We start from the raw sequence: 14,901 nt of genomic DNA, 5'->3' as shown, positions 1-14,901 counted from the left end.
AAAACCCAACACCCAACCCCAACGAACCAATTTTCCCTTGCAACCGCCGCAACCGTGTCTTCCTGTCCCACATCGGACTTGTCAGCCACAAACGAGCCTGCAGCTGACGTGGAGATTACCCCTCCATAAATCTTCATCCGCGAAGCCAAGCCAAAGAAAGATCAAGGCCATGTATAAATTAGTCCATCATTTTCTCCATTAACTGTACTTCACCCCACAGAATTTACACCAATATAATTTTGAATTATCAGAGATGTGTTTTAGTTGTGGTATAAAGGTTGGTTCCTTTTTGCATTCTACCTGGCTTTGCACGAAGGTGGACCCTTTATGGTATGACCCCTGTGATACCCATACTAAAATCCTGGGAGTCACTTTCCCAGTAGACACAGAGCTTTGTCTTCTGGGGAACTTTACTATGGTTGGTAGATTACTAACTAATTCTTAAATTAAATTCACAGTAATTGCCTTGTATGTGGCCAGGAAATGCATAGCAGTAACATGGAAGTCTGACACCCATCTACTCATGGATAGGTGACCTTTTTTTACGAAGGGATATAACACCTTCCCAAAAATCTGGCAGCCATATTTAGAGCATATAGGTACCTCACTAGCACTAATATAGAATTATGATTGCTAATGACTAGCTAGTAGACCACTTGTCAAGGTTTTAACAATGTGGTATTATCATGTCTCCGTATGTTTTATTGTATGTACTGACAATGGGATCTTTCTTTTTCTTCGTTCGTATGTTTTATTGTATGTACTGACAATGGGATCTTTCTTTTTCTTTGTTCGTATGTTTTATTGTATGTACTGACAATGGGATCTTTTTCTTCATTCGTATGTTTTATTGTATGTACTGACAATGGGATCTTTTTCTTCGTTCGTATGTTTTATTGTATGTACTGACAATGGGATCTTTGTTCGTATGTTTTATTGTATGTACTGACAATGGGATCTTTTTCTTCGTTCGTATGTTTTATTGTATGTACTGACAATGGGATCTTCTTTGTTCGTATGTTTTATTGTATGTACTGACAATGGGATCATCTTTGTTCGTATGTTTTATTGTATGTACTGACAATGGGATCTTTCTTTTTCTTCGTTCGTATGTTTTATTGTATGTACTGACAATGGGATCTTTCTTTTTCTTCGTTCGTATGTTTTATTGTATGTACTGACAATGGGATCTTTGTTCGTATGTTTTATTGTATGTACTGACAATGGGATCTTTTTCTTCGTTCGTATGTTTTATTGTATGTACTGACAATGGGATCTTCTTTGTTCGTATGTTTTATTGTATGTACTGACAATGGGATCTTCTTTGTTCGTATGTTTTATTGTATGTACTGACAATGGGATCTTCTTTGTTCGTATGTTTTATTGTATGTACTGACAATGGGATCTTTCTTTTTCTTCGTTCGTATGTTTTATTGTATGTACTGACAATGGGATCTTTCTTTTTCTTCGTTCGTATGTTTTATTGTATGTACTGACAATGGGATCTTTCTTCATTCGTATGTTTTATTGTATGTACTGACAATGGGATCTTTCTTTTTCTTTGTTCGTATGTTTTATTGTTTGTACTGACAATGGGATTTTTCTTTTTCTTCATTATTTCTCTGTTTAATAGGACTTGTATAGGGGAGAGGGTTTCTGGATGTTTTGCATTTGGCATGATTGTTGATTGTTAAATATATTAAGATGATGAATAAAATATTACCAAAAAAAGCAACATTCAATGTTATTTCTAAGTTGTTTTCTGTTCCTGTTGCAATAGCCTCCTTAATTCCATGGGTTTCAATTTTGATTTCAAGCCTATTCAAGAAACAATTTTTGGAAATCTATTACATCAAATGCATCCCTTCTTCAACCTTAGTCTTTCAAAATTTTGTTAGTTGGACATGGCTTGCCTTTATAGCCACCATGCTTGCTTTCTCTAATTAATCCACACTTGTCCAAGTGACAAATAATTCTTCCTGATGACTGATTCTAGATTTTTCCTTACTGCAGAAGTTAAACTGACTGATCTAAAGTTACTGGATTTATTCTTGTACTGTTGTTTCCAGTCATTTTAACAGCATCACAGAATCTCCAGATGTTTTGAAGATTATGGCTAGGGCCTCTTCAATTTCCTTTTACTTTCCTCAGTGACCTGGACCAGGTAATTCATCTCCACTGTAATTAACTTTTCTTGTGGCTTCAATTTTTACACCTCCTTAGAATTTCAGCTGTTATTTTCTTTATTGACGCTTTTTTAAGCACTGCTGCCTCCTTTATTTGGGTTATAGTCATCACAAACTCTCTTCCTTTTTTCATGCCTAAAAATATTTTTATTGCCACTTTTTAAAATTTCTTATTCCATTTTAACTTCCCCTCAAGTGCTTCACTTAATTAGCCAGGTTCTCATTTTAACAACCTGGCATTTGTCACGTGCTCCTTATTTTTTTTTGCTCTTTTGGTCATCCAGAGAAGCCTGGGTTTCTTTATTATTCTCCCTCCTGGGACTGTACTTAGAGATGAGTGAAATTTTATTTTAAAGTCCTCTCATTACTCAAATTGAGTTTTATTTTCCAAGCTCTGAATTCAATTTTGCTGCATCATATTTATTCTTATCCCATTGAAATGATTATTTCTGTATTAGGCTCTGAACTATAGTGGCCAAACATTTTTATTCCAAATCTTAGGATATTTTTATTTGCTGTTCCCTGTATATTTCCATATTGATGGTCGATCTACTTAGTTTATCTCATTTATCAGTACCATCTCACAGTACATTGAGTCAGCAACTTGCTACTCAAAGTTCTGAACCTATTTCAGAAAATATTGTCACGATATCATCCAATGTGGATAAATGCACCTGCAGCAATTAATCCTGTTTAATAAATATCTTGCATTTTAAGACCTGTACATCAAGAAATGGGTGAGAGAATTGGACATAGCGAAGGCCATGGGACAAGATGGCATTACAACTCTCCAGGACTAGCTTGCTTCCAAGTAACCTGCTCACTTAGATTTACATCAAGGTTCGAATCTGCTGCTGTCTGTAAGGAGTTTGTATGTTCTTTCTTTCCGCTGGTTTCCTCTCGTGTCCAAAGATATACAGGGTTGGTTGATCACATGGGTATATTAGGGCAGTGGGGGTTCAGGCCAGAAAAGCATATATTTATGTTGTTTCTCAGAAATAAAAACATAAATTAAAAGAAATCAATCTGACATTGTGGAAAACTAACAATAATGTTATGTCTGCACAAAACCAAATGTAATCCAGTCAATTACTGTCCAAACAGTCAATTTTTGGTTATCAGCCAAATTCAGTGATTTGTGTTTTTGGGGTTAACCTCTTTGGACTTTTTTTTTTACCAAAATTGCAGAACACTGCACCTCAATGTGGTCTTGGTCCAAGTGTGAACTAAAAATATGTGTTGCAAAGATGAGGCGAGGGTCACTGCTGTTTATATCAAGGCACATTGACAGAATGTGATGTCGGACTCTGATAAAATAGATGTAAACTGGCAGGATCTTTTACAGTGCCTGAGGAAAAATTATTGTGGTTGTTGAGGGTCAATCCTTTTTGGCCCCAGAACATTGCTGTGGGTATTATTCATGAAATTAGTCCAACAATGTTCAGTTGCTGCTTCAACAACTTATTTTGAGTGAATGTTTGGTGATTGCACAAAATTAAGTTTTCTTTGCAGCTCATCAGAAATGGATCAATCCACTTGTGCATGCAGCAAAATCTACATATTTTGGCATGGACAAAAATGGCAAGTGACAAAGAAACAAAGTTTCTTGAACTCTGTTGTTTCAAGATCTACAAAAGATACTTGTGTACAAAGCTTTAAGAGAAGAGAGTAAAAAGAAAATGCGCATTGAATTACTTGACCATGAATCAAACTAAATATGGATATAGTAAATGTGCAATCTATTACGGTCTATTTAATACCCCTTTCAGTAGTCTCTATCATGTTTTATAACTCTAGACCAAACAATGCTGAATTTTGGCCAATTGTTTGGAAATCCCAATAGATTTGCATCTTGTTCACCAATGTTCTATTCCCACCTTCCCTTTTTTTAAAAATTTAGACATAGAGCACGGTAACAGGCCGTTTTGGCTCACAGGTCCTTGCTGATCAATCTACACCTCTATACCCCGGTACGTTTTGAAAGGTGGGAGGAATCCGGAGCCCCCGGCGAAAACCCACACAGACATGGGGAGAACGTACAGACTCCTTACAGCATGGGATTCGAACCTTGGTTCTGATCGCTGGTGCTGTAAAGGTATCGTGCTAACCGCTAAACCAACCGTGCTGCCTTGATGGGACCCATTTCATGCAGCCCTTTTAAAATCCAATAATGGCCTCTTTCTACACTCTTAAAGACACTAGGGCTCATTCCATTTCATCAATGGGTTTGTTGCAAGAAATATACAGCTGCGTAACATCAAAAAATATTAGATTTAAAGTAGTCTTGAACATTTGCCAATCAGGCACCACCAAAGTACTAAGAGTGCTGGATTATTTTAGTTTTAATGTGTTTAATGTCTTTTGATTCAAATATGCAGTGAAACTATTGCAGCCTTATTCAAGATATTGTTAACAATGTGCCATCTGTTGTAATGTAAACTTTAAATGCTAATGTAAATATTGAAGATGAATTTGTCTTGATGCAAAATGGAACTTAAAATTATATGATTTTGTTTGTATTGAAGTGAATCTAATATTGAATGATGGAATTTTATTTTTTGACTGTTTTGTAGGGGTTTTGCAGTCATACTGCTTTTTGGGAAGACAAATTCTGAGAAATATCTTGAAAAGTGTGAGCATACTTTTCTTCCTGCAGCACCAACTGGAGTTCCCAAAGTAAGCTGAATTAATTATTTCAACCAAAATTATTCTAATAGTGTAATTTAGTCCAAAAATTTATTAAGCACCTGCAACTTCATCTTGTAGTGCTAAAGAATGTCAATTATATTGCAGTTTAAGTGTGGAAGGAATGGCAAGAAGAAATTTTATTTTGTCTGTAGTGAATAACTGTTGTTTGAAATTGAGATTTTTTTTGGTTGGTCTCCTGGTCAGCAGGTGGGGATTATGTTCAAATAGTGTGTAAGCAAAATTAGAGGAGATGTTTACTGCTGGGCTAAACCTGACCTGGAATCACTGTTTGTCCTTGCCTATTTCTTCTTGATTGGATGCACATGGTTGATCTTGCTGGTTGTCTTTCCCCAGGAGTCTGATAGTGAGTAGGCCTTGAGCAACATAGTCCCAAGACCCAAACAAACTATTCAACGGAATATTACAAAATAACAGTGAATGGAACATGATTATAGACCAAGACTAGTCCATGGCTCAGTAAGACAGGATAACAATGTTCATATCAGAATAAAGTGACTCCTGGCTCAGCAGTTGCCATTTCCCCCATCCAGAGTCTGCTGCAGCAGCCTTCCAATACACTGCTGTCTGATGTTTCTGACCACTACCAGGCCACAGATGGTAGCAAGAGTCCTTCAGCCTATTTTTTTTTCAGCGAAACTTCCCTCAGTCTATAGTTCCTCTGAGCCTTGGCTTCAGCACTGGCTGTTGCGGAACCATGCACTCTCAGTCGACACACCTGCTGTGGGTCACCAAGCCAGCACATGACACAGCCCTCCAAGCCCTCTGACTACGTCCTTGGCTCATAGCTATTCTTCCAGCCCGACACGATGCCAGCGACGCAGAAGGCCCTCGCAGCTGCACCCCACCTTAAAACTGCTGGCCGTTGCCCTGCTGACTCCAGCCTTGAGGTACTGTTGACTCCAGCCTTCACCACTGACTGTGCTCACCACACCACCATTTCTGACACAAAGGGTTCCTCCGTGACCACCAGGCCACAACAAGCTCTCTGCCACCAGCACCAGCCATTCGAGTTGGGCCTCGGTGACTTCTCAAGAGGTCTGCTTCCTTCGTGATGTCTCCAGCATTGCCTTTCCAAATTCCCGTTTTTCCAAAGGTCGTCTTCAATCCATTTCAGTGTTCCTCTCGTAATCCTAAGGAATTTCTGCAAAATTACACTCTTCCATTGGATTTTGTGGAGTCTAGTAACTAAACAAAATTATTGCATTCATCACTTGGTTGAGACCCATTGATTTTCCACACGTCCAAGATTTGTGCAGACAGCTGAATTGTGAAAGAATAAATTTTACTAATGTGTCCTGGGTAAATAAAGGGTTAATAGATTAGGTAAGGATACAGTAGCTGCTTGTGCAATAGTGGGAATATAATTGCCTTCCTAACATCTGTGCCATAGTGAGTTAATGGCTAACTTCACAAGTAGTAAATCACAAAATTCTGTGGACACTGTGGTTGAAGTTAAAAAAGCTCAATGGTGAAGAAACTCAACAGGTCAAACTGTGTCCTTTATGTAGTAAAAGTAGATACATAATTGACATTTTGGGCTTGAGCCAAAAATGAGAAAATACTAGTAAGTATCCAAACAAAAGAGTGGGGTGTGGGAAGGGGGATGGCAAAGGCAAGAGATGATTGATGGAGACAGGAGGGAGTGGTCAGCAGCAATTGGGGGAGGAGGAATGACTAAGTGGGTAGAGGAACTGGAAAGGCAGGAAAAGGGGACAGGGAAAAGAAAAGACAGGTTTAGTGAAAGGCAGTAAAGTCAATGTTAATACTATCTGGCTGGAGAGTGCCCAGATGGAAAATTAGGTATTGTTCCTCCAGTCTGCAGATGGTCAGGGTGGGATAGTACACAAGGCCATGGACAGATGTGCGAGTGTGGGAGTGAGATTTGGAATTGAAATCTTTGACCACTGAGAGGTTGCTGTGGTTGTGAATGGAGTGGAAGTACTGAGTGAAGTGATCTCCCAGACTACAACCTGTCTCTCCGATGTAGAGAATGCCACAAAGGGTGCACAAGATGCAATAAATAAGTCCTCTGGATGTAGAAAAGAAGTGTTGCTTCACTTGAAAGGCCTGTTTGTGACCCTGGACAATTGTGAGGGAGCTACAAGATAACGTAAATGGTAAACACAAAATGCAGATGTGTGAAGGCCCATGTGAAATTGGTAAGGGTTTCATGCAGACCCCTTCCCAAAATGTGTATAAATATCCAATGAATGCTCCGATGCTTTGGGTGTGGGGCTCAGTGTGGAGAAGGAGTCACTAAACTGTTTCTTGAATCCTGCCACTCCCACTAGTGTTAAATAAAGAAGTTGTAGTACATTTAATTGTTTCTGCTGTTTGTTTTCTTAAAGCACGGGCTGACTCAGAATGGTAGAAGTTACTTCATATCTGCTCTTCATACCAAGCAGTATTCAATCCTACACAGCAGAGCAGCCTCTGCTTTGAATTTTTTTTCCATTCCAATCTCAACCAAAACTAGAATGTTATATTGTAGTGGAGCTTTAAATAGCTTGAAGAACTGTTATAAAATTAAGAAAAATCATTGAGTATTGATATGTAATGCTCTGTTTTTTTTTAATGCTTTGAGCACTTGATAAAATTTTAATTGGAGTTGACAGAACTGGTAATGCTCATCAGGTTTGCACTCTGAATATCAAACAGAGCAGTCATTCTTGTACTTTTTAAACCTAAGATATTTTGTAGACCTTGTGGAAAAGATTGACAAATTTGAATTCCTATACAACATTAGTTTCCAAGTTCATTGATTTTGTTCAAATTTATTACAAGCTGGGATTGGATTGAGTATGATGTTTGGTGAAATCTTAGTTTCTTTTATAAAATACAGTACAACTCCAATTATCCGAGATGGTTGGGACCGGACCTATTTCAGATAAACGATATTTTCGGATATCTGGTCATTTTTTTTAAACAGCCCAGTAGCAACAGCAAATCACTTGTAACAACAAGTATTGTTTAAACAACAAAGGAAGGCTTTTAAAGCATGAAATAATTTTTAATTCTCACCAAAAAACAACCTAGTCAAAATAAGAAAATTCTCAAAATTCTACCCAAAGGTTTTTCCAAATTTTTTTTCAACCTGTGATCAGTTCAGCTCCAGAAAAATAATGTGGATAACTGTGGATTTCTGCTTGTTTTGGATATCTTCATTTATCCAAACTTTTTCGGAGGGTAATGACATCATTTCCACTTTGAATTTTTTTGGATAAATGAGGATTTCTGATTTTTCTGAGATCCTCAATTATCCAAAATAATGTTCGGACTGAATAGACATCACTTCAGGGTCCAAATAAAAAAACTGGCTAACTGAGGATTTAGGATAATCCAATTTTTGGATAATCAGCATTATACTTTACCTGCATTTTGGTTGTAAACTTTCTTCGTTTTTACTATCTTTTACAAATCCCACAGCCTGTTCCACTTGCTATTGAGTTCTTTAATGTTTCCTTGTGTTCAGGCTTTGGAAGAAATGAAACGTGAAACAAGGCAAATAAAGATTGACCGGCGGTTGACTGGTTCAAGTATAATTGATGAGCCTTTACAACAGGTGAATGACAATTTTTAAAAATTAATCTTAAGGCTTGAAATTTTTAAAAAATGTAGAATGTTCAAATTTTGTTTTTATTCTAAACATTGACAATATTGATTCAATGTCATGTTATGATTACCCACCATGTTTTTTTTTTAAAGTGAATTGTTATTATCACCAAGAACATTCTTAGGTATAACTTTTTGATTGAAAGATGTCTGTGATGCAGTTGGAATAGTTGTCCCCAGGACACTGCCCTAAATAAATGGCTACAATATTGCCCTGGCAATATGATTGGCCCCAAATGAACATTGCCATCTTCCTTACAGCCAGGTGTAATTTCAGCCAATGGAGAATTACCCTAATTTCTGTTAACTTGAATTTTATCAGGACTCTTTAATGTAAAATATTGTCGTGACACTCTTCATTTTTGAAGTTTGTCCCTCTACGTTTGGACAAAGGCTGAAATTATTTTTGGAGTCAGTTTCTGGGGAAAATAGACAATTAAAATTCAAGGAGTTCGTGAGTTGGTGTTGTTTAATGAGTTTCTGACATCATCAATCATGTTCGTGAAACTTGTATTTGTCCTGCTTTCTGTAGGTAAAGTATCATGGGAAAATTTGTAGATTGCTTTGTAGCTAGTTTTGCTATATTGGAATGGCTTGGCTGGAGTCACGGCAAATTTTGGATTGATTCATTAATGCTTGGTTTAGAATTTAGTTGTCACATTGGATTGAAAGTGAATGTGCAACACAGGTTTTCCAAGTCTATGACAGTTTAATTGGTGTTCCTTCAAAGTTCTCCAAGGCCTCTCTTTTGCTCTCAGGAGTTAACAGAAGGGAGTTGCCAAAAGTAGCAGTTTGCCTCTAAAGATTCAGAATTATTTATTATTGTCATAACTTACAGTAAGGCAAGCAAAATACCACCACTTTCTGCACTGCCTTTCACATAAGAGAGGAGGATAAATTCCCTTTAGAGATGGTGAATAGTCAAGTATCACACTACCTCCTCCAAAGGCCACAACTTGTTCTTGTTGTTCCTGCACATTGTCCAGTAATTGATCCCCTGTATCCAGCTGCTTGCTATCCATTGAACTTCCTCAACTCCGGGACTTTATTTCTTTGAAGTTGTCAGGTTGAAAGCATTAGAATGCCTGATTGAACAAATGAAGAAAAAAGTCGTCTGTTTTCCATGGTCCTCAATTTCACAACTTCTCATTAAACAATATTTAATTACTTTTAGTGTTTTCTTATTATTCACACCTTTCTTGGTTGTTTTCAATTGCACTAAATAGTCAAGAAAAACTAGAACAAATTTTGGAAGCAAAAGGAGCACCTTTTCCCCAACTGGATCAAATACCCACTGTCATCAGATTCTCAGTTATCTTTTTTATAATACACTCTGAGAACACATTGAAGCTGGAATAAAAGGGGCAGCGTGGTACTTAGCGCAACACCTTTATAGCACCAGCCATCGGGATGATCTGGGTTAGAATCCTCTGTTGTCTGTAAGGAGTTTGTACATTTTCCATGAGTCTGCATGGGTTTTCTCCAGAGGCTTCAGTTTCAACCATCCTTTTAAACATACTGGGGTGGAGGTTAATGGGGTGTAAATTGGGCAGCATGGATTCGTAGGGCAGAATTGGCCTGTCACTCGTGCTGTATAATTATAAATCAGCCCATTGTTCTTGATCTGTTGTTAAAAAAATATTGTGGCTATTGCTTTACTTGAGCATCACTTTTCTGGTCAAACCCATTTTACTTTATTTTAATCTGCTTTCATTATACCCCAGATATCCCTGCTCTTCGAGTCTCTCCAACTTATGCTCCAGGTCAATGATACTGACTCTTAATAGAAACCTAGAAACATAGAAGATAGGAGCAGGAGTAGGTCATTCGACCCTTCGAGCCTGCTCCGCCATTCAACGAGATCATGGCTGATCTTAAAGTTCAGTACCCCGTCCCCGCCTTCTCTCCATGACCTTTAATACCCTTATACTGAAGAAATATATCTAATTCCCTCTTAAATTTATTTAATGAACCTGCCTCTACTGCCCTCTGTGGCAATGAATTCCACAGATTCACCACCCTCTGGGTAAAGAAATTCCTCCTCATCTCGGTCCTAAATGGTTTGCCTATTATCCTCAAACCATGGCCCCGGGTTCTGGATTTTCCCATCATTGGAAACATCCCATCTGCATCCATTCTGTCCAGTCCTGCCAGAATTTTATATGTCTCTGAGATCCCCTCTCAATCTTCTAAACTCCTGCGAGGACAATCCCAATTTGCGCAATCTTTCCTCATAAGTCATTCCTGCCATTCCAGGTATCAGCCTGGTGAATCGCCTCTACACTCCCTCCATTGCAAGAGCATCCTTCCTTAGATAAGGTGACCAAAACTGCACACAATACTCCAGGTGTGGTCTCACCAAGGCCCTGTACAGCTGCAGTAAGGTATCCTTGTTCCTATACTCAAACCCCCTTGATATGAAGGCCAACATACCATTTGCCTTTTTAACCGCCTGCTGTACCTGCATGCTTGCCTTCAGAGACTGGTGTACAAGTACCCCTAGGTCTCTCTGCACTTCCCCATCTCTTAATCTATTGCCATTCAAATAGTAATCTGCCCTCCGGTTTGTATTACCAAAGTGGATAACCTCACATTTATCCACATTGTAGTGCATTTGCCATGTATCTGCCCAGTCCCTCAATTTATCCAAATCACACTGGAGCTTCCTGACCCCCTCTTCTGTGCACACAACCCCTCCTAGCTTAGTGTCATCTGCAAATTTGGAGATATTACATCCAATCCCCTCATCCAGATCATTAATGTAAATTGTGAACAGCTGGGGTCCCAGTAAAGATCCCTGTGACACCCCACTGGTCACCGCCTGCCACTCAGAAAATGAGTCATTTATCCCAACTCTCTGTCTTCTACCTGCCAGCCAGTTCTCAATCCACATCAATACTTTGCCCCAAATCCCATGAGCCTTGATTTTGGAAGCCAGTCGTTTATGCAGGACCTTATCGAAGGCCTTTTGGAAGTCCAGGTACACCACATCCACTGGCTCTCCCCCATCTATTTTATCTGTCACCATCTCAAAGAATTCCATTAGATTTGTCAAGCACGATTTACCTTTTGTAAATCCATGTTGACTCCGTCCGATCCCTTCTCTGCTAGTCATATGCTCCGCTATTACATCTTTAATAATGGATTCCATCATTTTGCCCACTACTGATGTAAGGCTCACCGGCCTATAATTCCCCGCTTTTTCTCTACCCCCCTTTTTAAATAGTGGGGTAACATTAGCTACCCTCCAATCCATGGGTACTGATCCCGAGTTCTGGAAAACAATTCTTAAAGCATCTGCTATCTTCAATGTTCTGTTGTGTGCAGAATTGTGAAGGTTTGCTCTCTTGGGAAAATAAATTTGCACTCATGTTTGTCGTGAATATGTTCCCTTATTTTGAGGCATTGACCTTTGGTTTTGGGCAGTGAAGACCTGGAAACATCAAATACTCATTTACGTTGATAAGCTCCCTAAGAATGTAGAATGTTTAAATGAGATTGCCTCTCATTCTTAGAAATTTAGGAGAGGCAGAGTCTACTTTATCTCGCCTCATAAAGCAAACTTGTGCCAGAAATCGATCTGTTGATCTTTCCTAGAGACTGTGTCACAAGATTATCCTTTCTTGGGGTGGGAGACTTGAGTTGCACAAACATTCACTGAATTTTGGCTCTGTTATCGAGATGTCAAAAACATAGAACCTTTTGAATGAGATGCATTCCAGATATTTTGACTTTCACAGTTGAGTGAGTGGTCCTACAGAATCTATTCACATTGTCAGACTGGTTTTCTATTTGTTTCTGAGGGGGATGTGTGATTTTAAAAGAAGCACGTTGCAATGTTTTGTGTCGACCTGAATTATCAGGAGGTTCTTTGTTTGGATTTTCTTGGTAAATGTAGAATTAATTCTGTATTGTACTACATTGTAGATTTTTGTGTGGAGTGTCTGCAAAGCTGAATTTATCTGTTCTTGTGCAAGAATGCTGCCAGGAAAAAGTTAACACAAGATGCATTATCTTGTGTATCATTGTGACTTATTTGGAGCTTTCAGAATAATTATTGCAACTTTAACAATTATTTTGTTTTCTTTGCAGAAGCTTTTTATTGATTCAAATCAATATATGTTAATTTTGCATGACTGATGCACTTTAGGGACAACATTGATATGCAAACTTTTTTCTATCATAATGTTTGAATCTTCCAACTGAACATTTTTTGAAAAGGAATTGAAAATGAGTTAGTTCTTTATATCCTTTCTTTTACAGGTTATTCAGTTTGCAATAAGAGACTACATTCAATATTGGTATTACACTCTAAGCAATGATGAATCTTTTTTACTTGAAGTCCGACAAACTATACAAAATGCACTTGTTCAGTTTGCAACAAGGTGAGTGGATTCACTCAGTGCAAGAGTAGTTAAAATTGGTTCCTGTTAGTCTAGAACTGTATTTGAATTTCAAGATATTGAGTATCAAAATAAGAATTAAATGGGCTTAATGTAAACAATTGCACAATAATGGGCATACTCAGCACATACAGCAGTTGTTATTTCAGGACTTTTTCTTCAGATTGGGAAAAATGTTGAGAGATGAAATATTTTATAATGTTAGAAAATGGGTCTTCTGCAGGTAGAGGAAGGATTACCAGGTTCTAACAAGTTTGCAGACAGCACAACTGGTAGTATAATTAGTAAGTGTGCAGGTGACATAAAAATTAATGAAGAAGGATGATGACCAATAGAAAAGATAGAGAGGATTGATAAATTGGATGAGAATATATTTGGCAGGGTTAGTATGTTTGCAGTTGACACAAAAATTGGTGGTATAGTGAAGAAGGGTATCTGAAATTACAATAATATGTAAGTCAATTTTGGAAGTGGGCCAAGGAATGGAATTTAACTCTGACAAGTATGAAGTGATACATTTTGGGTAAGTTAAACCAGGGCAATATTTTCACAGTAAATAGTGACTTTCTGGTAAGTGTTGCAGAACAGAGAGTCCGAAAGGTTCAGGTACATAATTCCCTGAAAGTAGTGACACAGGTAAACAGGATGGATTTAAAATCATGAGAAGCAATGATGAGGTTGTGGTCTTTTTCACCAGAGGAGTGGTCTTAAAATTGGAGAGCTTCATTTAAGTGAGGGGGGTGAAAGGTTTATAGGTATGGAACAAGCTGCCAGGGAAAGTAGTAGAGGTTATGATAAAGTATAACATTTAAAAGATATTTGGATAAGTCGGTGACGAAGAAAGATCAAGAGAGATGTGGCCAGACACTGGCAAATGGGACTAAATGAGCTTGGGAACTTGGTCAGAATGAACAGATCAGGTTGAAGGGCTTGTTTTGGTGCTGTACAAATGCATGATTCTTATGGTACCGTGCCTCAGATCTGCTGGAAAGTTGGGAAGAGCAGTAGCAAATAGACTCCAGAAAAGTGGACTTTTGCACATTGGTTAGTCAAATTCTAGTAAGTCGGTCAATTTTTAATTGGGCATAACTCCGGGAGATCCAAAATGAGTGGTGGACTAGCCTCGCCAAGCAAACCCAGCTCAGCGCGGACATTGGCGACCTCAGGGATTTTTACGAAGCTCTAAAGGCTGTGTACGGCCCCTCACCCCAAGTCCAAAGCCCACTGCGCAGCTCAGACGGCAAAGTCCTCCTCAGCGACAAGATCTCCATCCTCAACCGATGGTCAGAACACTTCCAATCTCTTTTCAGTGCCAACTGCTCAGTCCAAGATTCCGCCCTGCTCCAGCTCCCTCAACAGCCCCTAAGGCTAGAGCTGGATGAGGTCCTCACCCGGGATGAGACATATAAGGCAATTGAACAACTGAAAAATGGCAAAGCAGCAGGTATGGATGGAATCCCCCCCAGAGGTCTGGAAGGCTGGTGGCAAAACTCTGCATGCCAAACTGCATGAGTTTTTCAAGCTTTGTTGGGACCAAGGAAAACTGCCTTAGGACAGCTGGCCTATGTTGCCCAAATAAACCTACGAGACTGATGGATTTTGAAGGATGGAAGGAAACCCACCAAAAAAAGGGAGAAGGTACTTGCTCCTTACAGCTGGAGAAGGTACTTGCTCCTTACAGCTGGCCCCTGATTCGAACCATGGTCGCTGGCACTGTAATAGCATTATGCTAACCGGGCTGCAGAGTTTATAAAGAGTAACCTTAGGAAAGTTGATGTACAGTAAGACCTTGGGATGCAAGTCCTTGAAAACAGTGACAAAGATGAATGAGGTACTGAAAAGGCATTTGGTAATGTTTGTTTATAAGCTGAGGCATCAAGAATGAGAGTTTGAATGTCATATTACAGTTATACAAATTATTTGTGGACTACCTTTGGAATAATATGCTCACCACAATACTAGAAAGATGTGATGGTCATAATGTGCAAAAG

The 14,901-nt window shown here is 38.7% G+C and overlaps 1 protein-coding gene across 14 annotated transcripts in view; it reads left to right on the top strand.

The window, feature by feature from the left end:
- Positions 1-14,901, top strand: part of snx13 (sorting nexin 13) — a 206,626-nt gene that overhangs the window by 66,487 nt on the left and 125,238 nt on the right. For 10 of the 14 annotated variants that reach the window (XM_069913808.1, XM_069913812.1, XM_069913800.1 and 7 more), the window contains exons 3-6: positions 2,904-3,026; positions 4,760-4,862; positions 8,368-8,457; positions 12,771-12,892. In XM_069913808.1, the coding sequence (XP_069769909.1) occupies positions 2,904-3,026; positions 4,760-4,862; positions 8,368-8,457; positions 12,771-12,892 (438 nt within the window). The remainder of the gene's footprint in view (positions 1-2,903; positions 3,027-4,759; positions 4,863-8,367; positions 8,458-12,770; positions 12,893-14,901) is intronic. The other 4 variants (XM_069913813.1, XM_069913805.1, XM_069913804.1 and 1 more) reach the window with 1 other exon arrangement.

Source organism: Narcine bancroftii, chromosome 1 (assembly GCF_036971445.1).
Source record: "Narcine bancroftii isolate sNarBan1 chromosome 1, sNarBan1.hap1, whole genome shotgun sequence".
NCBI classification, from domain to species: Eukaryota; Metazoa; Chordata; class Chondrichthyes; order Torpediniformes; family Narcinidae; genus Narcine; species Narcine bancroftii.
This window is presented reverse-complemented; position numbering and strand designations above follow the sequence as displayed.